At 40.6% G+C, this 25708-nt stretch overlaps 1 protein-coding gene across 3 annotated transcripts in view; it reads left to right on the forward strand.

Annotated features, from left to right (window-relative positions):
* The window catches only part of LOC108272781 (retinoic acid receptor beta), a 164224-nt gene that overhangs the window by 127365 nt on the left and 11151 nt on the right, over positions 1-25708 (forward strand). For all 3 annotated transcript variants that reach the window (XM_017481503.3, XM_017481504.2, XM_017481508.3), the window contains 2 exons: positions 9746-9906; positions 19605-19781. In XM_017481503.3, coding sequence (XP_017336992.1) covers positions 9746-9906; positions 19605-19781 — 338 coding nt within the window. The remainder of the gene's footprint in view (positions 1-9745; positions 9907-19604; positions 19782-25708) is intronic.

Here is a 25708-nt window from a genome sequence, read left to right on the forward strand (position 1 = left end):
CTACCGCTTATCATTCCTTCTGGGTCACGGGGAAACCTGGAGCCTATCCCAGGGAGCATCGGGTACAAGGCGGGGTACACCCTGGACAGGTTCCTGGCATTCAGTGTGTCAAGAAATCACATTTAGCTAGCAAACTAACGTTGCTCTTTGTTAAACTGGTGCTTTACCCAATATAATCTTTGCAAGAAGATAGAAATGGAATGGAATATTTTTCTATGGTTTGTTAAAGTTGAGGTGTCAAAGGATTCTGCTTTCTGGACCTGCCTGATCCATTCTGATGCCCTACCTCTGGAGCTCTCATCAACTGGAGGCTACATTCTGCCACTGTGGACGACTCCAAGCGGTGCAGCCTGGAGACTGCTGAGGATGGTACCGCTTGAAGTACCATGGAAATGGTTTTGGACCTCGATTCCACATGGACATTCTCTCTGTGATTGCTTGGACTACGGTTGCTGCAATGGCCTTGAGACTGCAATTACTACGTCTAGTTGTGCACTCGGGTCTCCTTTAGTGAACAGTGGACTAGTTCAACAAAGACTTCATATAAAAACCATAATGAACTTTCCTTTACTTTCACACTATCTGTTGTTATCCAGATGAGGATGGGTTCCCTTCTGAGTCTGGTTCCTCTCAAGGTTTCTTCCTCTTAACATCTTTGGGAGTTTTTCCTCACCACCGTCACCACCGGCTCACTCAATAGGGATTAATTCACACACTTAAAATCTGTATCCTGTGTTTATATATTTCTATAAAGCTGCTTTGAGACAATGTCCATTGTTAAACGCGCTATACAAATAAAATTTAATTGGAATTGACTAAGCACAGTAATCAATTTTGGCCCAAGCCTGATTTGTCCTCATTTTTTGGTCTGAATTCAGCCACAGCAACATCCAATGGGTTTTTCAAGGCTACTGCACATATTACTTTTATTCACATTATTCATAATATACAATAGCGATCTACTATTCACGTGCAAACGACATGCTCACACCCTTGAAAAAGATCGAGTAAAAAAAAAAAGAATGTTATTTTCAAGCATTTGAAAATCTAATAAAATCATTTAAAAAATAAATATATACAGTTATATATATATAAATATATACAGTTAGCTATATATAAATATATACAGTTTTCTAATTGACACAATGATAACGATTCTAGACAGGAGGCTCAGAAATGTGAACCGTGTTGTATGTCTTGTTCGAGTATATAATTTCTTATTAATAGTGTAAATTTAGCCATGTGTCACTGCACATCTCATGGAAAGCTAAAACAGGTAACGTTATTATTAGAGTAAGCAGCCTTAAGGAAGATGTCAGCATCTGGCAGTCACGTGGTGAGATTCAGTCCTCCGGGTGATGCTGGAGAATCATTAGGATACAAAGGCAGCTGTACATCTCTGTCTCTCGCTCTCTCTCTCTCTCTCTCTCTCTCGCGGATGCTATCTCAGGTTTTTTAGATCTTTGAGCCCAGAGACAGGGAGAGAGAGGCGGGGGAGAGAGGGAGGATAAAAGGAGAATACAGCTGGCTGTGTTAAAATCCCTGGAGAGAGAATGGCTTAGGCCTGGTTATGCTGGCACTTCTCTCCTCATGAGCTTTCACCAATCATTCCTCCATCCTGATCCACGTCCCTCTTCCCCACATTTACTCTGCGCAGGAATGATATACATGGCCCTCACACACTTCTGCTCAATCTGTCACCACTTTACTGCCAGAGTGTGTTTGTGACAAGAGCAGGGGAGAAATATTGTGTTTATTTCCCGGGGCATCTGTCGCGATGGTGGGTCTCATGCTGCACAGATGGCCAGCCTGGATGGGAACATGATCGACACATGCTGTTAACATAACCACCTCTCTCTCTTACACACACACACACACACACACACACATATCCAAAGAACGCTCCTGAGCTGAAATCAAGAGAAAAAAAAACTGAAGCAGGGATGACTGGTAGGCCATGAAGCCATAAGATAAATGAATAAAATAAATCGTACCTTCAAAAACGTATGCTCAGAAAGATCCAGGGAAAGAAAGGATTCTCTCGCAATTATTTATTTATTCATTCATTCATTCATCATTCAATTTTGTTCACAAAAATGTCATTAGTATGACTGAATATTTGATAGACTAGCCAAAAGGATTAGACAAAGCTGTCTTTAGAAGATGTATATTATTATATATAATTTAATGAACAAAGTAATTAAACCCCCTCATACCGCAGCGCTGTTGAATTCTCGAATCTGATTGGTCAGAAGGTGCTGATTAACTCTTTGTGCAATTTATTTTATTTTTTTTTGCGAAAACTGCACAAAGTTGTTTCGCACGCTCTTTCGCAGTGATGTTCGCTGGTAAACGAGAGCTTTTAGCTGTACTCGTGTTCGACACACACGAATCGAAGAGTTCTTTGGCTGCATGCGCGTTGTGACCGCAGTAATTGTAGAAAAATCGCAAGCTCCTCCGAATATCGCGTAGTTTGCTTGATTTTGCGTTCATTTCCGCGATCGCAAAATCACGCGATCCTGAAGGGACTGACTAACAGGTTGAACACATGAATCGACATAAACGGAAATGTTTCGAAACTATTTAGCCTTTTCGGAAGGAGTCTCCAGGGTCGGTGCTTTGTAACACTCATAGGGAAATCTGTACCTGGTCAGTTTTCTTCAGGACAGAGGGCTTTGTGCTTAAAAAGAGAGAGGAAACAAATTGAGATAAAAACAGATGCTGGTGAGGGAATGAATATTTATAGCTGCTGTAACACGAGTAACTTGTTAACATTAAACGTAGCTATAAATGGAGAAAAAAAAAAAAACGTCCATTGTGTCAATCTTTAATAAATAAAATTTGTAATTGTACTGAAATTGCTGTGGTATAAGAGGAATAAAACACGTGAGGATGTGAACGTTGGTGATTGTTGTCCTATAACAGAACTCCCTGATGTGTTCTCTTCCTTACTTAATCACGCATGTAATTACCTCCATAACACTAATGAGGCCTTTAATAGCAATAACTACAACCAAACATTTCCTATTATTTAATGTTCCATCCATCCATCCATCCTCTATACCGCTTTATCCTTTTCAGGGTCACGGAGAACCTGGAGCCTATCCCAGGGAGCATCGGGCACAATGCGGGGTACACCCTGGACAGGGTGCCAATCCATCACAGGGCAATTATTTAATGTTATTTAATGTAAATCATTCAGCATCAACTGATTAGCCTTTTGGACTAGAAGAACTCATGAACGAAGCGCGTACAGCACATTATCATAGCGCTGTATTAATAAGATCAGTCTAACTGAGAGAAATACAGTGACCTATAGGTCACTTTCTCTCTGTCACATTTAAGTGCACTCCATTTCACGATCGTTTCTTTAAGAGGGGCTCTGAAATAAAAACCAAAAGCCCCTGAGCCCCCTCTCCTGTCCGCTAGCTTTTTATTTGTGTGTGTTAAGTACTGCTCAATAAAAGAGGCGATTAAGCTGATAATCGCTGCTAAATTGAGCAGAAAGAAAGGCACATTAGGAGTACATTTTTTTTTTTCCTGAGAGATCCCACAGGTGGGATCTTCTGCTGGATTTATTTCCTCCGGTGGAGAAGAGTATTAAATGTCATTTATTTAATGGTGTTCTGTCCTTTGCATGATGAAGGGAGGCTCTGGCTGTAAAACAGAAGACGGAGCAGTCAACGCTGAACCGTATTTGCTCCTGACAAAGAAGATTTATCTGAATATGAGTGTGCAAAAAAAAACCCCCAAAAAACACCTCTATATGATGCGTCTCGAGTTTCACTACAGTAATGCGAACAACTTCTCGGCTGACCGCGGTCAAAAGGTGACTCGACCCGCAGTACTCATCTCATTGGGTAACAGTTTAAAGAAAACTGAACCTCAGCAGGCATTGTGTCATGGACTCCATTAAGTCTCATTGTACCGCATCACATTTAAGGTAGCCTTCCTGTCAGCTCGAAGCAACCCAGCCATTCTCCTCTGATCTCCTCCAAAATGAAGCTCACCGGATGATTTTTTTATCTAAATTTATTGCATAATTCTGTTCTCTAGAGACTGTTTGGTGTTTAGGAGACCTGAAATATTCAAACCAGCTTGTATGACACCAGGATCGTATAGTATACATGCAATGCACATACAAAACCTAGATCTCACAAATACCACAGCGTAGAGTCAAGTGACCAGGGCTATTGGTGTTCAGATCATGCATGGGATTAGGAGAGCCTCTGTGCTACTGATAATGGCATTTACCACACTGACACCTGCTGCTGTAAACGTGTCAGCTTCAAGTGCCTGTTAAGTCAGTCTGTTAGATTCCTATCACTCTGTGATCTCTGAAGCGTGCTGCCCAATGGCTGAGCCACGTAAAGAGCAAAGCCCCTAAATCCATTCAACTGGCTTCATGGACCGAGGAGCAGAAAGATTCCTGTTCTTTAATGCATAAGGAACACTAGCTAAGATAAAGTGCTCATGGTTCAAAACAGGCCATGATGTAGGATACCGTCTGTATGTCCTATACTGAGCGTAATTTCATTTTCTTGTGTCCTCTTCATGGTTCTTCTCATCTTCTTTGCTGTGTCTGTCTGCTTTTGTCTTTTTTCCTGGAGGCCTGAAAGCGTTGGTGCACTGATCCTAAGACACATCAGAGTGCCCCCGCTGTTGTATTTGTGTGTTAGTGGCTGTGATCACGGACTCATGAGGCCTTTTTTAACTACCGCAAATAGAGCAAGGCTACCACTGTGGACCGTACGTGCCAACTCTGATCTACCCACCCTCCGAAAACACAAAGCCTCCTTTATGTCTTTGTTTACTTATTTGTCTGTTTATCACATCAAGGGTTAATTAAAGGGCATTCTCAGAGATCATGAATCCAAAAGGGATTAGATAGACAGTCATCATTCCTGCAATTTGTACAAAATCTTGCATGTTGTTGCCAGTGTCAATAAAGTTTCTTTAAATTTGTTCACTTTAAGATTTTTTTTTTTTTTTGGGGGGGTGGGGCTAAGTTGAGTCATGACTGGGCAAACACATAAAATACGAACACATAAAAGACAACAAGTAAATGGCTTCAACAGTCTTCAGGCTTCAATTACACAGTATTTCCAATTATGCAGTAACCATGAACCCTTTCGAAGCTAACAGCAAAAATCCCAAATAATTTGGTTTTGCTCTGCCCAAAGCCAACATGATGGAAGAGTTTAATACTTTAAATATATAAATGAATAATTGTCTCATTTGTTGTAAAACTAGCATGCTTTGATGATTGTAACAATTAGTAAAACAGCATTAGTGGACTAAATACGAAAAGGGTGAAATTTGCATAAAATTACACTTAACAGCAACAACATCTAATAGTAGTGCATAAAATACGAATTAAACCAGAAACAAAAGCAAAATTGTGTTTAGTTGCTTTCCAGGAAAAAGCTCCGGAGATAAAGTTAGGTCTTATTTAGCAGAGTGTAGCCTTGATTTAGTAAGATCCTGAATAAAAAGTGCTGAACTGCTTGTGCGTTCTGATCGATTTCATGTGTAGTTAGTGGGCGTGTTGTGCGTGATTTAAAGAGAATAATTGGAGAAGTTGGGGAAGAAAACGAAATGTAAATGAATGGTAAGGCTCCTCAGGCATGTGCAGTTACTCTTGCAGTATAACAGATTAAAGGAGCAGAAACATTGTATGCAATATATATATATATATATATTCATATATATATATACATATGAATGCAAAATACAAGATGAGTATTATTCTGTTGATAAGATACAAAACTGCACGCAAGCACCACAACTGTCCCTAAGCATCACCCTCAAGTTTAGTCTTGGATGCTTATCCTCTTCATCACTGTCATTAATTGCTTTTATTTTAATTAAACATTCATTTTCCAAAAAGGTGTTTGTTTACTGTTAAAGAACACAACTTGCTATATAATAGACCAGTTCTGAGATAGATAGATAGATAGTTAGATAATAATAATAGTAATAATAATAATAATAATAAAATGATCAAATCTCTATTTTGCTTGTTTGTACGTTATGCAAGAAACAGACAAGACATACTATTTTGATCGTTTGAGAGAGAAAAAAATCTTGTTTGTAAATCAGTTTTTACTTTTTGTGAGTATAATAGAATAGTTAATAGATAATAATTAATATAATAGATAATATAATAGAGAACAGTTTTGTTGCGGCCAAAAATGCTTGATTTGATTTTGCTACAACCTTTTTTCAAATTTTTTTTCTTTGTTTTTTTTTTGTGGAAATTTACCTGAACTTGGCAGAATCGCAGCTGCACGAAATTGTCTTTCGCAGTGATGTTCGTTGGTAAATGAGACCTTTTAGCTGTACTCATGTTCGACGGATGCGAATCGAAGAGGGCTTTGGCTGAATGCGCGTTGTGATGATGTCACATGACGTGTCTTGGTGCAAATCTGCGGTAATTTTGAAAAATTGCAAGCTCATCAGAATATTGTGGAGTTCCCTTCATTTTGAATTCATTGGGACCGGATAAGGAAGTTAAGTCTTATAAGGTTATTGCTTTTTACACTGTACACGATGATGCCAGTGAAATTTCACTCAGTTGCTGTGATTCTGTTCAGTATTGCTGCTATTGGAGATTTTTTAAATGCACATCATAGCAGCGATCATTCTCTGAGATTTCGGTCTAAAATTTCGAACACTCCCACTGTTCATCGCCCATCTTTGGTCGCAAAGTCACCTGTAGTGTGAGCACGTCATATTACGACGTCCTATTATGACATATTTATGTTGACATTTTAGCACTATATCAATATCAGATAGTAGTTTTGGAATCAGGGCATCCATAATTGTACCAAGCCTCCATTTTCATGATGCCACTAGAACGCACGAATCTGTGTTGATTCTATTATCAGAGAGTGTGTTGTTCAGTAAAGGAGAAACCTGTTCAGTCTGAGATGTTTAGAAATGTGGAACTGATGTCACTGAGCCGAGTAATTAGCTGAGAAGATGCCCAAGACAGACCAGCGGGTTCCATTCATTATGCATGTAAAGTAAACCGCAATGTGCTGGGGGGCGTCATTGTTTTGAGCATGCAGCCGCTACAGTCCAGGTCACCTTTCTGCAGATAATGTTGGGGACAAGTCCACCAACTGTACAGTGACTTCTACTGTTACTGTTCTAAAAACTCTTCTTAAAAAATATTAGCTCCTTTAGAAGCAAGAAAACCAAAATAAGTACTGGTGTGGCACTTTGTAGCACTAAATACCCACACAGATTTACTTTTGTATTCGAGTATTTCTTCAGGGGTGTGTAACATGGAGGTAGAATACACGTAATTTGGTCATGCAAATACGAATCAGTTGTTGATATCGGTTTACATTTATGACATTTGGCAGATGCTCTTATCCAGAGCAACTTACAATTGTCTCATTTATACAACTATACTTCTCATTTATACATCTGAGCAGTTGAGGGGTTAAGGGCCTTGCCCAAGGACCCTACAGTGTTAGCTTGGCAGTGCTGGGTCTTGAACTCCTGACCTTCTGATCAGTAACCCAGAGCCTTTAACCACAGATCCACCACTGCCCATTACGGTTTAACAATAGCATTTACGATTTTTGAGTCCTTGCTAAGGCGACACCTGAAAACTATACTTTTCTGTGGTTGAAACTGTGAAACTATACTTTAAGAACAAACACAAGTAAAATGGCACGAAAAGCCAATTCACTGAAGGGGAAAGGACATGCGATGCGATGTAAAAGACGTACATGGCCTTCTGGTTGCCTTTAAATTTGAATTCACAACATTCTGGTCTTGTGAGCCATTAGAAACCAAGAAAGTGACCTCGTCAGTTAAAAAAAAAAAAAACGAGGAGAAGCTACTTATTATTAAATAGCTACTCACACAGGACGTGACTTTTTTTTTTTTTTTTTTGCTTGGTGCACAACTGGAAGAAAAAAATGTTCCAGCTAGCATGTTAGATATCACACGCCTCCCACGTCACATACACGCATCCCTGTAATCTCCTGATTTTGTATAATAATGAAACCTGTACGGTGAAATTCCTGTGCTGCACTGACCCCCTTCAAAACTAACATACTGTTGAGCTCGGCGGTATCATGTGATCAGGCTACGTGCTACCAAAATTAAGTGTTACCAAAAGTAGGACAACTGGGATCAGTTGCAGTAACTATTTCTGTGGGGAAAGTACAAAGTTTAATATGTCGCCATTTAATATCTTTCAGTATGTAGGCTATACATTATACATACATATATATACAAACATATATATGTATGTATGTATGTAATTTTTTATTACTTTTTTTTTTTTTTTTTAATTTTCCTATTCGGGTAGGCAAATTGATTTTCCAATGTTTTCCTTTCACGTCATGTATCTGTATGACAATCAACACTCTTTCATCACTACAGACTGCAGACTGAACATGCACTTGTGTTGTTACATTTATATAAAGTAAGATTATACACTCAAGTGCTTTATTATTAATAATAAGGGTTTTTTTTTAGCCAAATATGAGGTCAATCACTGCATGTTTTTTATGCCGTTATGCCGTTTTTCTCTCCGCCTGCTATGATATTCTTGTTAGCACTTCTGAATATACATGTCTTAATCCAAATGTAGGTGTCCATGCATAAATATGACCACCCATACATTTGCAGTATAAATATTAATGACTGCAGTGGAACCTAAGGGCAGGTGCACGGGAGGCGTCACTCTGAGTCAATTCTTCTTTCTACAAGATCCCTGGGGAATAGCAGCGGCCTTTGAATTTTATCAGACATGCATCGTTGAGTAATAATTTTTTTCCGAGCTCGCACTGATCTCTGGTCCAAGGTACAACTTCTCCTGCAGCTCGTCCAAAGCTTAATGAAATCGGATGGTCCCCAGGCGGCCCCCTGCACAGCACCAGGTGTTCTCCCCTTAATGATGTCGTAAAGCGTGTCCGGCTTCATAAGCCTCGTCTGTATTAATCATGAGATGACTGCCTGCATGACTAATACACAAGGTGAGGGATTCGCTCTCTTGCTCCATTGGCCCTGACGAGAGCCATCCCAATGAGAAGTTAAAGCCTCAAGGCCTCTATGGAAGACTTAACGTCCATCACGTCTGAGTGACCCTGCGTCAGATAAACTAGTTTGAAATCTGCTTTCATTGACCTCCTTTTGTTCGGCTCTTGCACATCGTGGGGTTTTCATTGACCTCGGAGGTTATAGAAGTTTTTCAAGGCTTTGACTCTTGCGATCTTGTAAGCTTGGATATAATGTCAGCACGCAGCAGCACCTGTCGTCATAGTGACATTTCAGAACGATCGGAGCTTTCTGTTTACGTTTTTCCTGATTTAGTTTTAAGCGGATATCTTATTTCATCTTATTTAACACTGGCATACTAATTTCATATGTAGAAAAATGTTTATAGTTTAAATTCAGAGTTGTGTAGGCTGACTCATCCCAAAATGTATGTTATTCCTATAATGTGATGATGTTTTACATGATAATTTATATTAAGTTGTAATCCCATATTAATACCAATTTACATTGCGACTGCTTGATTAATCGTTTTGTGGGGTTTTTTGTGTGTATTGGTTTATAGTCCAAATTAATATAGTTAAAATTATAAACGTTCTTACATTGAGTTGCAGCACATAAGAAGTACTGGTTAAGTTAGTTCAAGTTAATTCATCCTTAACAGAAACTACAGATCAAGATGTAGGCCTAGAGATGAATGAATTTTCCTCGATTCCCCTTGCAGCTGTGCGGAACGACAGGAATAAAAAGAAGAAGGATAGTCCAAAGCCGGAGCTGACAGAAACCTACGAGCTCACAGCTGAGCTGGAGACCATCATTGAAAAGATCCGGAGGGCTCACCAGGAGACGTTCCCATCCCTCTGCCAGCTGGGCAAATACACCACGGTTAGAGTTCACCTCAAACCCACACACACTCCATACAGCAGGCCATAATAGGATGGAATGTATTAAATTTAATGCATATTCAACTTCTAGGGATCTTGTTTAAAAATGAACTTATCATATATCAGTGTGCTTTGCAAAACGTAAATATTTATTTATTTATATGCCTTTTTATTTCCATTTTGTTCTGCATAAAATCTATATATTCTGACTCTATGATTACTATAATTCGAGTTCTTAGTTGAAGAGTGGAAGAGGAAACAAGAACAATGTGCCTCTGTTTTACAGTTTGTTCACGAGGTTAATAATTGCAAGAAGTTAAAACTGAAATGCGGGTGTATCGAGGATATGCATCGAGAAACTGTTGGAACGATTTGAGAGTAAAATAAAAGTGTGTAGAAATTTGTAAATGGGATTAATATGGTTCATTTGTACGAAAACCTTCAAAGGCTGTTGGCGTCAGCGATGGTTAAATATGAGATAGCTTCCCAGTGGTAATATAAGTCATGATTTTAATAAACATTGAAGGTCATTCACCAAGGCATCATTTTGATCAACGTTCTTATCGTTTCAATTTTCCTATTTATTAATATAATGGTATAATTTTCTTCTCAACTCACAGAAATAGCGTTTCACAGATTCAATATCTGCCTTTTGGGTGTGCGTGCCACATTCAAAGGGATTTTTCAGGCTTATTAAATCACACTGTGGGTGCAAAATGAATCTATGCGCGTTGGCACAGCACTGTATTTTGTACATTTAGGTCGAAATAATGCAAGCTCTGTATATTCTTTAAGGGAAACATGCAAAAACATGCTATTCTGCTTATATGAAAGACAGAATCCTATGTTAGTAAATCAGCTTTCCCATTTGCTGTGGGTTAGTTTACTCTTTTTTTTTTAACACCTGCAAAATTTAAATAAATCAAAATATTTTGATTCTTTATTTTGTCCTAAGGGCATGCAATCTTTGTTTTTTTTGTTGTTGTTTTTTTTTATTCACAAGAATACTCTGCTCTTGTAGATATCAAACAATTGCAAATGCAACACAGACACCATAAAGACAATTTTTCACAGCCTTCTTTGCTCAAATTTACCAAGGGTGCCAATATTAGTGGAGGGCACTGTCTATATGAGATTACTTGGAAACGAGTTGTGTTTAATTTTAGTATTTCTTCAGCCCTGAAAAGCACACTATAAGGCAAAAAGTTTGTTGACACCTAACCATCGGATGTTTTTCTATGCTCTAGCGTTACAATTTGCCCTTGTGCACAAAGTGAAGTCAACGAAGACATGGTTTACAAGGTTGGAGCGGAAGAATTTGAGAGCCCTGTCCTCAACCCCGCTGAACACCTTTGGGATGAACTGAACGCCGACTGCACCCCAGACCTCCTCACCCGATATCAGTGCCTGACATCACTAATGCTCGTAGGGCCGAATGAGCAAATCCCCACAGCTATGCTCCAGGAGCCTTCCCAGAAGTGTGGAGGTTATTAAAAAAGCAAAGAGGGACTACATCTAAAAGCATATATGGGTGTGATGGTCAGGTGTCCACATACTTTTGGCCATATAGTCTACAACTCAACAGTGTGGCTAGATGGTGTAGCGGTAATGTAATCGAATATATGAAGTGTCTTGCTGATGAAATCACATGTCCACCCTGAGCAGGGTCAAATCAAAGGGTCCAACCCTGTTTGATATGGTGCTGTAATACTTACTGCACTAGGGACAGTGGTAATCGATGGCACATACTCCTTTCTAAATCCTTTTCTAATACACAGTGCTTAATTGTGAATGTTGTCTCTGGCAAATCCCTGTGAAGTATTCAATACCTTGCATTCCTTTCTTCATGCTGTTTTTACTTCAGCTCTTTTCAGTTCAGTATCTGGAAGTAAAACGCTTTGGATAATCAGTGAAAATCAATGGCAGTGTGTTAAGATTAGACAGTTCCTCACAGAGCGTGTTTGAATGTCGGCAGCGTGAAGGAACCTGTTTAACATTTCATATGAAGGCATTGTGACAAGCTACTTGATGTACAAGAACATGATTCGGTGCCTGTTGTCAATACCGGTGCTAAAGATGCCTTTGGTGTGCATCAATCATGCCTTCAATGTGGAGCTAAGAACATCTCAGGTAGCATATGATGAATAATGTACGTAGCTCTGGCTCATTCTTACAGTCTGTATCGGAGCACACAAAGTATTAGCAGCATGCTGATGCACCTATTATTGCATTGTGTACAATAATAGCCCTCGCGTTGTGTATATATAGTGGGTTTGGAAACTATTCAGGCCCTTTCAGTTTTTGTGCATTTTATTGTTCGATAGATTTCATTTTTGCAAATGTATTAAAATCTCTCATTTAGATACATATTCATACCCTTTATTCAATATTTGTAGGAGAGAAAAAAAATCACCAACACTTCCAAGTGTTCTTTTGATTTTGGCAGTTTCTCCCAATTTCTCTGTATCTGGCTGCATATCTCCTTCTCTCTCCTCACCCCTACCACACAGAAACTACCCCATAACATGATGCTGCCACCACCATGCTTCACCATAGGGATGGAATTACCAGTTGATGAGCACTACCTGGCTTTTGCCAGACGTAAGGCTTGGAGTTCAGCACAAAGAGTTCAGTTTTTGTCTCACCATTCCAGAGTATCTTTTTCCTCATGCTCTCAGAGTCCTTTAAGTGCCTGCCATAAGCCTTTTGCTCAGGTGTGGCTTCAGTCTACCCACTCTGTCGTAAAGGTCTCATTGATGGAGTATTTCTGAGATGGTCTCGCTTTTCTTGTGGAGGACTAGTGAAGCTCTGTTAAAGCAGCCATTAGGTTCTTCACAATGATGGAGCCCACCATGCTCCTGAGATGATTCAAAGCTTTATACATGGTTTTATACCCTTACCCAGATCTACGCAGTTTGATCACAGAGATCTGCAGAGAATTCCTTGGACTTCATGGCTTGGTTGTGGTTTGACATTCACTGTGAACTGACCTTATACACACAGGTGTGTGCCTTTCTAAATCATGTACAATCATTTGAATTTGCCACAAGAATACACGTTCTAGAGATATCTCAAGATAATCGAAAGACACATGATGCAAGTGAGCTCAAATTGGAGAGACTTAGGCAAGGCTTTGAATAAAAGCGATACTTCAAACTTGTCATTATAGACCATTATGTGTAGATTAAAGGCCAAATAAGTAGGTTTAATCCATTTTCTATGATATATGAACAGTATATACACCGGGTTGACTGTGTTCAGGATCTATTAAGACCTTTTCAGTTTTTTGCAGATTTTATTGCTTCATAAAAGGCAGAAATACTGCTGAAAGGAAGAAATACAACTGACCATTCCAGTACTTCTGGAGGTGACTGAACATCATATAGCCAAAACAGGGCGATGAGTGCCATTGTGCATCATAAACAACTGTCAAGTATGAATGCTCTGTTACAGACCACAGATCTTCTGCAGCTGAAAATGACCATTTTGGCTTAAACAATCCTCCTCCCTATCTCTCACCATCATTTTGTTTTCTCTCTGAGCAAATATCTCATAAACAATAAAACCAGACAGCACATTGGAAGCTGCCGGCTCGTTTCTTTGAGAATGAGTAGTGGACCAGAGCTTCAGGGAACTACAGGGAAAAGTACAATACTATAAATCACACCCAGGCAGAACTGACTTGACCGGTAACATCAATCATCGAATTGATCTAGAGCTCTCAGCAATGCTGACCCATGCATGACCTCTCAGTAGTGAAAGACATGGCACCATGCCTCTGACAGTTGCCTTTGGGGACCAACCACTAACACTGGCTCACTGCGAAAGAGCTAGTGGTTAATGAAAACATCTTAAATCTGGTGGTACATTCAAGAGAGACATGCTACATGGTAAACAGAAATATAGATCACTGTACAGATATCCAGAGCACTTTGAAAAGACAGCTGCAATGTGAAAAGAAACAGGTTGATCGATGGCCTGATTGTAGGTTGAGTAGGACAGAGGGCATAGTGCATAGTAATTGGCTTGCTTAAATATATCGTGAACACAGCATGGGGTTTCTAGGATTGACATTCATAGTCTGTTTACAGTTGCCAGCCAATTGGATGTGCAGTCCCAATCACCAGCATGTTGTTGCCTCTAGGTGCTCAGTCCAAAAACTACTCTAATAGCATCAAAAACCTCATTTAGGTCAAACTTACAGAGTGTCCAAAAGTCTCCATACATAGGGTGATATGTATGCCAGGACCATGTCGGTTGTGCCTTCGTCAGTGGATGTTTGTGGACGTCCACTTCTCGGTTGGTCCACAGTCAGCAGTGTCGTATGTGATGATGTGCTTGCCATGTTTCCTGTTAAAGTCCATCGCAAGCCTCCAGATCCAGCCATGAGAATGATTTCAATACGTTCTTCTTCTGTCAAATTCATTCTTAAAGACTATCTGGATATATATATATATATATATATATATATATATATATATATATATATATATATATATATATATATATAAACTAACTATGGAAAATTTTCGCAGACATTTTGCTAAAAAGTGTTAATTTCCCCTATGTATGGAGACTTTGGGGACATGCTGTATTTATGTTTTCTGAAACTAGTCATTTATTGACAGGAAACAAAAATATATATTTTGGTCTGTTTTCCAGAATTCAGCCACAGCAGTGTCCGATGGGTTTTTCCCAGTCCACCACACGATTGTGCTCAGAACACCTGAAAAACATGACAAATTTGATCCAAAAGTATCTCTGGTACTGTGTGACTTCAGCTGTAGGAAATTGTTCATTGACAGTCTTTTAAATAGATGTACCTGTATTATACACACTTGGGAATTGCTGTCTATTTCTAACACGTGCTTAAAAAAATTTTCTTTTCCCGTAGTATATTCATGTTTGCCCCAACAGCAATGTCAGGCCTTTAGACACGCCCGTAATTTGCATCAGGACTAATTATCCTTCCTGAAATCCAGTGAGAAAGTCCTCATTATCACTGCCGATTGGTTCCTCATGTGCCTTTGAAAGCGCTTTATTGGGATGAGAAGAGGAGTCCAAGATTAGGTTAGAGCTCCTATTATGCAGCGAAATATTCAAATTCAGCGCCTCTGTGATTTGGGAGTTCATGTGCGGGTGAGGGACACGGTCTTATCCTTGACAATGAATAACACTTTATTGACAGTCGGTAGTGACAAGAAACGACCATGGCAGCCTTAAAGGCAAAATAAAAGCCTGGCACTGGAGGAGGAGGCTTTCAGATTGCTCGTTTGCTGAATATACATAACCACTGTGTTATTTCAGGACCCAGCTGCCTGTCCCGAAATTCTCGCCCCACCTCAGACTGTGTCGGCGGCATGCTTTCTAACGTGGGCCGCTTACTTTCTAATGTTGCGAGTTGTCTAATTTCTTCTGGATAAATGCCCCTAAATGAAATTAGAATTCCCCGGCCACTTCCTTGCTTCTCTCTATTGAATTATGTTGGTGCGGTAATTGACTGAGATTGCGAAGGGAAAATCAAACAGCGCAGGCTGGCTCGCTGCTCCACTGGTCCCTCCCTCTTTTCATCTCATCCCTCCATCCCTTGGCCCCAGGGAGGAAGAAGACAAGTAGCTTTAATATCAGAGACTCGGCCCTGGGCCTGCGTGCGCTTCTTAGGCGAGCTCTGGCAGTGAAGTGTGCAGTAGCGGTGGCTTGCGTTTGAGCTCATTGAGAATGATTTAAACACATCCATACTGTGCTTCTCACTTAACCAGAGATCATATTTACAGATCTCCCTCTTCTGCCAGCGACAATAGATCCTGCCAATGGCGTCCACTCTTCTATCCACCACACTTAGTGTCTGCTAAGAGCCACATTCCCTCTTACACATTGAATAATGGTGCTGTTAGCTAAAGCAATACTAAACCCAGACGCTGGTTTGCAGAATTGGGGATATTTCAGATTTGATGGAATGACATTCTTCAATGGAGTAAAGCTCCATTTTTCAAAATGATGTCCGGCGACTTTCGATCTTTGCACCTATTCAGTGAACAGATGTGGAATAAATTTCAGAGATGTACTACATCTGGTTACAGGCAGTCCATGGCACAGTGATACCCTGAATACACTGAAAGGTCCCATAAGCTAAAAAAAAAAAAAAAAAAAAAAGTGCTTGCATTCTTGCTACATGCGTTTTAACATTTGACTTTTATTTAAAAGTAATTAACATGATTAATTATTGGAAAAATATTTTACAGTACAGTACAGTGTCAGAAGATAGTCCTTTTCTCTGAAACCACATTCTTATACATGAAATGCTACAGTTTTGAATAAAAGCATGACAAAAGCTTCTGTTCACAGTTTGCAGCACTTTTCTGGACTGAGGGATGTGGGGTGCTCTAATCTTTTATTGCTTTGGATTTTGCATCAGTAGCACAAAGGACACAGTCTAAATCCATTCGCGCTCTCTCGCTCTCTCTCTCTCTCTCTCTCTCTCTCTCTGTGTGTGTCCTTGCTGTATGGACCCAGGCTGTCTAGCTGGTGCCGGAGCTCACTGAGCTGGAACAGATGAGCTATTTAATGTAAACTGTTGGAAAACAAACAAATTGGCATCAGCTGCTCGGCCCATGGCCTTAACGAGCAGATTGCGGGTGGAGCAGAGCGCCGCAGTGCCATATCTCACTCCTGCTCATGGATAATGTAGCCACACTTAATGTAGCACTTAGCCCGACTGTCTTCTGCTCTGTTTTCCTTAGAGCCTGGTTGCCTCTTTCTCTTTTGTCGTTTTTTTTTTTCCCCTCTCACTCCCCAGAAACGTACGTGAATCCTCTGTACTCTACAGAGCACATAGGAACTGCAAGAAATTTCATTTTTGAGTAAAAGCAATCAAAGATTTTTCTCATACAAATACTCGACCCTTTCCTCACGCTAACACTTTTTTTCCTCTCTCAATTCGAAATATGAGTGCTTTATTATTATTATTATTATTTTATTAATTTTTTTAGCAAGGACAAAAACTGATCGTCAAAACACACAAAATGACTTGTTACTGTTTATAACAGAACATTGTTAACAAACCGGACTATAGTGGATTTAAGAAGAAGGAGAAGAAGAAGAGGATGAAATGTAGTAGTGACCTGCGGGGTCCAAGCACCCTTTGAAAAACGTGTCCTCAGTGGCCCATTCTTGCCAAGTTACATAGAACACCTTGTGCTTGGCACCCTAATAATCATAATAATAATAAGTAGAAGACGAATTGAAGAAGAAGAAGAATGGGGGCAGCACGGGGCAGAGTGTGTAGCATTGCCACCTCACAGCATGGTTTGATCCTGTGATTAGGTCACTGTCTATGTGGAGTTTAGCATGTTCTCCCAGTGTCCTTGTGGGTTTCTTCCTGGTTCTCTGGTTTCTTTCCAGTGTCCAACAGCATGCAGGTATGTAAGGTGATAGAAAGAAAGAAAGAAATGATCATTGGTGTCAGATCATTGTCCCCAACTGGCTCTAAGCAGTTATCTGGCTGTCCTCCCTCCACCCAATTAGGTCCCCGTCTTTCCCTCCCTGAGTAATTATGTGAGTGTTTCTCCACATCCCTGTAGATCCAGTCTGTGAGTTTTGTGTATAAAAGCCTCTATCTACCCTATCTCTCCCTCTGTCCTGCTGTCACAGCTCTATCAGTATCGTCAGTATGTGGGCTTCAATCACTGCACAGCTCTGCGCCTGCCGGAGTAAACAAACACACACACACACACACACACACACACACACACACACACACGCTTCATTAGAGCTGTTCAGTTGTTCTCCTGACAGCTTTGTCAAACCCTTTTCTCAATACAGCTGTGCTGTGAAGTTTATATACAGTAGCAATCAAATGTTTAGAGAAACCTTGCGAGCGATTTTCTACGTTTAAGAACAGGAGTGAAGACAGCAACACTCATGGAATTTTGTAGTAACTATTTGTTAAATACTTGAAAACCTTCTTTCATTTTTGGAAACTGGGGCTCGGTGGCTTCGTGATTAGCATGTTTGCCTCGCACCTCTGGGGTTGGGGGATTGAATCCCGCCTCCGCCTTGTGTGGTATGGAAGCGGTATGGGAAAAGGATGGATATTAATAATACAAGAAGAAGAAGATGAATGGGGGTGACATGGTGGTAGAGTGTGTCGATTTTGGCATCTTCTCCCCATGTCTGTGTGGGTTTCCTCCGAGTACTCTGGTTTCCTCGCCAGTCCAAAGACATGCGTTGTAGGCCGATTGGCATTTCCAAATTATCCATGTTTTGTGAATGTGTGTGATTGTGCCCTTTGATGGATTAGCACCCCGTCCATGGTGTCCCCCGCGACCCTGTGTAATATAATTGTTATGGAAAATGAATGGATGGCTGGATGGATGGATTGATCTTTGGTAACTCCTTATCCTGGTCAGGGTCATGGAGAATCAGGAGAATTTCCCAGGAGCACTGTGCATAAGGTGTGAATGCACACTGAACACTGGACAGCTCGTCGCAGTGTACCATTCACACACTCATTCACAACTTATCACAGCCAGTCCACCTACCTGCATGTTTTTGGGAGGTCGGAGACAACCGGAGAACCCAGAGGAAACCCACATGGACGTGGGACGAACTCCACACAGACAGGAACCCGAGCTCAAGAGCGAACCGGGGATTGCCAAACAAACATAAATCTTCAGATTAAAATGTCTTTGTCTTTTCACAAAATAGGACACATTTGATGTATCTCTTGAATGAGATTTTTTCCACTATGTTGCCGTAGTTGCTATAGCAACAATGCAGGCTTGCATACATCACATGGTGTAGGAAAGGTTTTGACGGTGAGTTAGCTTTTGAATGTATTCAGTGCAGTTTATAAATGAGAGATTTTAAATGAGACAGGACTCAACTCTTTGTGGCTCCAAGGCCACACTCTCTTCCCCCCATCTGCCTGCATGCTGTTTTTTTTTGTACAAAGTGTTGTTGCAGATCTCTCGCATATGACTCGGAGAGCACTGAATGATTAAAAATTTTCATTTTAATATTTCTTATGGGGTTTTAAACCACATATACGGTCAATGTGACTTGGTTTGGAAATGTGGATGGGAAGTTGGATTTCATGTTAATTTAGTTATTTTTTTGTAACCAGTAAAGTGGTTGAAACAGAAACCGTGACATCCTCTGATGCTGAGCAGGAAAACGAGGTGTGTAAATGTCTATACGAGTTACAAGTGACGTGAACATGATATGAGCAGAGCATAAGGACAGATAACGTACTCGGCATGGCTCTGTAGCAGCTAAACCCATACACTGATAGCTTAGCTGTGCCTCCACTTGGCCAGCGACACCAAACGAGCCTAGTCTCGTATTACATAGCCAAAAAGTTGTATATTTTATCAGTCTGGTAGTTCTGCAAACAGTGACGACACCCGAGGCAAGTTTTATGATAAATCCAACTTTTTGTCTGGTAAATTACAACAGCTTTCGTAAAAAACCCCAAAAAACTTTAGGCTACTAGCCGAGCTGAGAAAGTCGAGTTGTTTTTTTTTAATAGAATACATTTGAACAGCTGTGTCCAAAACATTTGGCGAGTACCGTATACATTTATTTTACAATATGCTACATGTGTATTGTTCTCATGTTTTGAAATACACAGATTGTGATGGAGATCATTATCTTTATGAGTCTAAGGAAAACACCTCCCTGTCTGTGTTTGTGCTGTAGAACTCGAGTGCTGACCACCGTGTGCGTCTGGATCTGGGTCTGTGGGATAAGTTCAGTGAGCTGGCCACCAAGTGCATTATCAAAATCGTGGAGTTTGCGAAACGGGTGCCGGGATTCACTGGACTCACTATCGCTGACCAGATCACTCTGCTCAAAGCCGCCTGCCTGGACATACTGGTGAGTATGTCTCCATTTGCCTGTGTGTGTGTGTGTGTGTGTGTGTGTGTGTGTGTGTGTGTAATTCACCAATGTTTACAGTCTGTTATTCAGTGCATCAGTTGCACACTTGAGCTATACTTTCCAGGTGCAGGCCCGTTTCTGGTCATAGGCAAACTAGGTGATCACATAGAGTGCCACCAGCTTGGGGGTACCGATGAGCCCCCACCCACAAGAAAGACAGTACTTGGCCTGGGCATTCGGGACTGTAGTCCTGGGAATTTTTTCTTTAGCCCCGAATAATTCAGTAGTGAGCGGTGTGTCATAATGTAAGGACAGATAACGTACTCTGCTTTGCTCTGTAGCAGCTAAACCCATTCACTGATAGCTTAGCTGTGCCTCCCCTTGGCTAGCGACACCAAACTAGCCTAGTCTCGTGTTAGATAGACAAAAAGTTGTATATTTTTTCAGTCTAGTAGTTCTGCAAACAGTGATTAAAAACCTGAGGCAAGTTTTATGATAAATCCAACTTTCTGAATTACCACAGCTTCCGTAAAAAACAAACAAACAAAAAAAAACTTTAGGCTACTAGCTGAGCTGAGAAAGTTGAGCTGGAGAACTGACCATTATATTTCTCAAGTTTTATTACCTGTACCATTGAGATGGGAATTGTGGTTCATATCAAGTAGGTCCATCAGCAAGGTTTTTACAAACAGATGATGAAAGTTTACTCAGTCACTTTGAGTAGTTTTCAACTCTCATTCATGAAATTACGGGAACGTTAAGAGAACATTATGGGAACGTTAAGAGAACATTAGGGGAATGTTAAGAGAACATTAGGGGAATGTTAAGAGAACATTATGGGAACGTTAAGAGAACATTAGGGGAACGTTCTGCAAACTTAAAAACATCTTTCTATTTCCATAAAGACAACTTTCCTGGCTAACAAAAAAACAAACCTTAAAAATGAATGTTCTGGGAACCAAAAATTGTTACCTGGGTAGAGATTTAGAAGGCTTTCCCATGTGGTTGGGGGAGGGGGAGGAGGGTGACCAAGAGGAATCTCGACTAGGGTGCCAAAATGGCCAGAAACGGCCTTGCTGTAAATGCTAGTTCAGCGTGAGGCCACACCTACTTCTAGTTGTTAAAATGTAAATGATAACTGGAGACTAACTTGTCTTGTAGATGTTTTGCAACATTAAATGTAACTATAAACGGATACAAAAAAAAATACGACGCGTTATTCATTAATAAATGAATAAAACTGTGTATTTCATGGCCAGGAGCCAACAGAGCAATCACAGTGACAGCGATACTAGCTGATTGTGGGCATCTGTGAGCTTCTGTGTGTGGAAGAGGGTGGATAACACTTTCCTCCGAGTGTGTTAAGCTACAGCATGAGCAGCAGTTTGAAAATATGCATTTGGCTGGCTTCTCATGCCTCGCAGGAAGCATGTGTTAGCCTTCACACTCCTCTCTTGGTAGCTGTCTTATAATAGCCAAGAACTGGCTGGTGGTGAGCAGATTAGGGAGAAAATGGGGGGACAAATTGTAGCCTAAAGTCATCTACAAATTGCTGTTGTATAAGAGAATTAAAATACTTCATGACATATGTTTACAGGAAAGTAATCAAGATTGGGGTGATAATAATAGCTAACACCACCATATCCTGTTTTATTCCATATATCAGAGCTATATCTGACTAGATTCATGAACCCCTGGAGGTTTGTGGTGCCATTGAGACTGTGGTGGAAATGTCATTGTCAAATTAAGTACAGTTAAAGGCAAAATGAATGAAAACAGCTAATATTCCAATGTGTTTTTGTGACCTCATAAATAAAAAGGGATAGAAGTTGACTGAATTACTCACGGGCCATGTCCTGTGTGTGAAGTCAGTGTCGGGATTTGGTCATGGACTCCGTTTCCCATAATCCACCACAGCATCGCAACATGGCCGATCTGGACTCCAGAGTCGCCTACTTATACTATGCACTAAAAGTACGTGTACTTTTTGTGAAGAAAAAAAGCACATACGTTTGAGTGTGTAGCAAAAGAGTACGCAAGTACCAGGACACACTAACACGTCATGTTACGCTCACCGTCACCGTAAACAAACTCCTCGTCTCATTTCAGCGTTTCTTCACTCATTGGTCCTTATATAATTTATACTGTATAATTGAACGTACGGTACTGTGCCTGTCATTTATTTTTCCACATTTCATTTACACCTCTCTAAGATGTGTCCTTGAATTCGATGAAGCAAACCGTCAGAAAACTCCTCCTCCCTAGCGCGAGGAGTTGTGGGTAATATTAGCTGAAAAGGTGACACAGGAAGTCTCAGAAGTGCATTTGTTTTCTTGCTAATTTCCTGACCAATTATTTGTTGTCATTAAAAGATATTAAAAGCTTGTTATTCTGCCAATTTGGACTTATCATTTTTTGCCCAGGAGTGTAGGTGTGACATCACATGGTTGTTCTGAGGCAAGAGACAATAAACAAAATGGAGGACAAATTTGTCTTGTTAGTGAGCGAATAAACAGCGACTTACAAGATATTGAGTGTAAAAAATTTCAGTGTTGTGGATTTGAGCAACTTTGGGACACGAGATCACACAAGCAGTTCATCCTCTCTTGATTTTCTGCCTCCTAACAAATTCTATCGCTCATCACCGGAGTTAAAGCAATTTATTTCATCTATATTCCTGATGGTAAGAAATGTCTTCTAGACAGCAAGCTGGGCTAGTTAGTTCACCTATACTGTACTAGCTAGGACTGGTAAGAGTGTCGTTATGGTTACAGTGTGCATCACGTGAGCCTTATTTTCCACATCAGCACAAAAAAGCATGCTCTTAATTTATCAAAGAAAAAAAAAAATACACCAAATGTGAACGCACCCTTAGTTGTTTGAGCACAATAATGAGTTATTGTTTGTGTCGCTGGTTTTGCTGTCATTTCGACGTGTCACCGATCGTGCTCACGCGCCAGAAACGAAAACAAGCTGTCGCATAATTATGCGTCTCTCCTGCACCTCTTGCTAAGTGAAATGCTTATGTGGTAAGCAGATGTGGGGAAAAAAACACGAAAAGTGGTTATGCAAATGGGTCAAAACAGAGGAGCAGAAACTTTGCGCATTTATATGGAAATTTTGTTTTCATGTCTGATTTCCGTGAAATCGTCCACGGCAACAGAAACACAGCGTATAAGGCCCGGTCGTCCGTTTCCTCCGTAACCGTGTCGATCTCGTAGCCGTCTGATCTGTTTACGCTCCTGTTTGTTTTCTGGCTCGGCTGTAAATATCCAGCGTTGTGAGCGCGAGGCCCTCTGGCTGTTTGTGTGTGTGTGTGTGTGTGTGTGTACGTCTGTGTAGAGTGCTGAGCTCAGGTTGCCGTGGTAATGAGCATGAAACAGAGCAGACAGCTCCATGTGATAAGGTGATAGAGAGAGCAACTAACTTGCTCATTGCAGAGCTGGAGGGAGAGATAGAGAGAAAAAGAGAGCGGGATCACCGCTGATTTGATTAGCAACGTCCCCGGAGGGAGAACAGATGAAAGGAGAAAGGGACAGAGAGAGAAATAAGCAAACCCAAATCATGCCCCTTAACCTTTTCCTTTCTTTGTCTCTTGTCCTTTTATCCCATTATCATCATTTTTTTATTTTTTTTTATTTCTAGCTCTTTTGAATAAAGTAAATGATAGCCCTGGCCTTAGCAGCAGGCTTTTTGCTTGAGTCACACCCCACTTTACATCATAAGATGCTACGATCAGGCCACAAGTCATAGCCAAAGATTGATAATAAGAAAAACCTTTTTTGTTGTTGTTTTTTTAACGTGGGCTCAACAAAAGTACGAAAACAGCGTCTGTGACCACTACTTAATAACAGCTGCTTAATAATTAGCATGATTTTACCAGACAAAGACATTGTCCTGCCTGCATGGTTTCGATTGGCTCACAAGACCAAGGTTCATGCATATTCACAGTATAAAAATTCACCTAGATAAAGTCAGTGCATAGCAAGCGTAACCACTAACAGACACAAATGTGAATCTTTCACGCCTCTCGCCCTTTCCCTTTCGGTGAATCGCTTTTTCCACATTCATCGCAAACAACGTGTATTGAGCCAAAGCCCTCTTCGATTCACGTGCGTCGAACACGAGTACATCACGAGTACTCATGCAGCACGAGTAAAGGTCTCGTTTACCAACAAAAATCACTGCCAAAGACCGTTTCATGCATTCACAATTTCTCCAATTCAAGTGTTTTTCCACAGACAAAAAAAAAAAACACAAAACGCCACAAATTTTGAAACCTAGACGCAGCAAAATCAAGCAATTTTGGCCACAATAATTACCGAAAAAACTTCCCCAAGATCCTGTACGGACTGATTAACGTCATTCTTTGAATTCAAATGGAGCGTGTGTCTGTTTCGTGGTCATATACGCACTTGTAAAGAGGAAGAGAGAGAATGTTGTACAAAACTCATACGTTGATGTAAGTGTTATATAGATACTAAAAATAAAATCTGCTCACTCACATACACTCGCACACCCGCTCAAAGAAACCCATGAGAAAGAGTGTTTATAGCTGTTATAACTAGGGATCGATATCGGTATCGGCCGATAATCACATTCTATGGCTCGATAGGTAGTCTCTGAATTTGGCTCACAATTTGATGACGTGAAACACGTGATGATGTTAAACTTTAGCGCCGCAATCATGTCATCGCCAGTGGGGAATTATTACGAGGTCTCGAGAAACAATGAAAAATTCGCCATTTGCGGTGTATTTTATTAAAACGTTCATTGTAACATGAATATTCGTTGTGCTTATTTATTTGATTCTCCGTTAAAACAACAATCTACAACATTACTGTAAATAATATAACCAAGGCAACATCTGTGGTATTATTTTATCTGAGAGAAAAACTAAAAGGTTACGTATCACTTGTATAAAGCGTGAACGATCGGGATTGGTCGATCACGATGACAAGGAATCGGTAATCGGTATCGGCTGCAAAAACCCCGATCGGAACGTCCCTAGTTATAGCATAAGTGATAACAGGAACGAACTTGTTTTACGGATGTTCTACAGCCTTAAAAGTAACCGTAAACGGCCGGAAAGTGTAAGGTACCGTTCTTTAGTTAAGAAAACGAGACAGTGTTGACAAATTGCTGTGGAATAAGAGGAATACAACACTACAGGATGTGCTTCTAGAGGAAAAAAATCAGGGTAGTAAATCTGCTTTGTGTTGCACCACCCCGCCCCGTCGCTGATGAACTCCTATAACAGCACGTCAATAAGGGTTTTATTCCTTACATAATTGTTTGATGTAAACGACTGTGGGTCTTGTGACCAATTACACAGCATGCATTAAAAATGTTCACCAGCCCTCCTTGTCTCTCCGTTTTTGTCTCACAGACATGCAGAGAGGATGCACACACTCCCCCCCACACACACACACACACACACAAAGCCCAGCTTCACCTTGTCCTCTGTGATGACTGTTTACTGTGGCATTGTGTTGCAGAGTTTGGCTTTAAAGAGAAGATCAAATAATGTGTGTGTGCATGTGTGTGTGTGAAAGAGAGAGAGAGAGAGACAGTGAGTGAGAGAGTAGGCCCAGCCAACAGCCATGTTTTATTCCGTTTCATCTTCCCGACAATGGTGCCAATCACTGTCAGCGTATGCTTCAAAGGGTTCATATAGCAGCCATACACACCGCCTCTCATTTCAAAGTCCAACACACGCACACACGCACACACTCTCCCACTGCTCCGACTTCTCTGCTCATCATGCACATATGCACGCTGCATACAAAGTCCCATGCTCAAGAGACACAATCCATAAGTACACACAAGTTCCTCTTATCTTTTCTCTTCTTCTAAATGACATTAACAGTCAACAGCAAACAAGATTCCCTCCTTCTTGTTTACTACATTTATTCCACTATCGC

This window comes from Ictalurus punctatus, chromosome 12 (assembly GCF_001660625.3).
Source record: "Ictalurus punctatus breed USDA103 chromosome 12, Coco_2.0, whole genome shotgun sequence".
Lineage (NCBI taxonomy): Eukaryota > Metazoa > Chordata > Actinopteri > Siluriformes > Ictaluridae > Ictalurus > Ictalurus punctatus.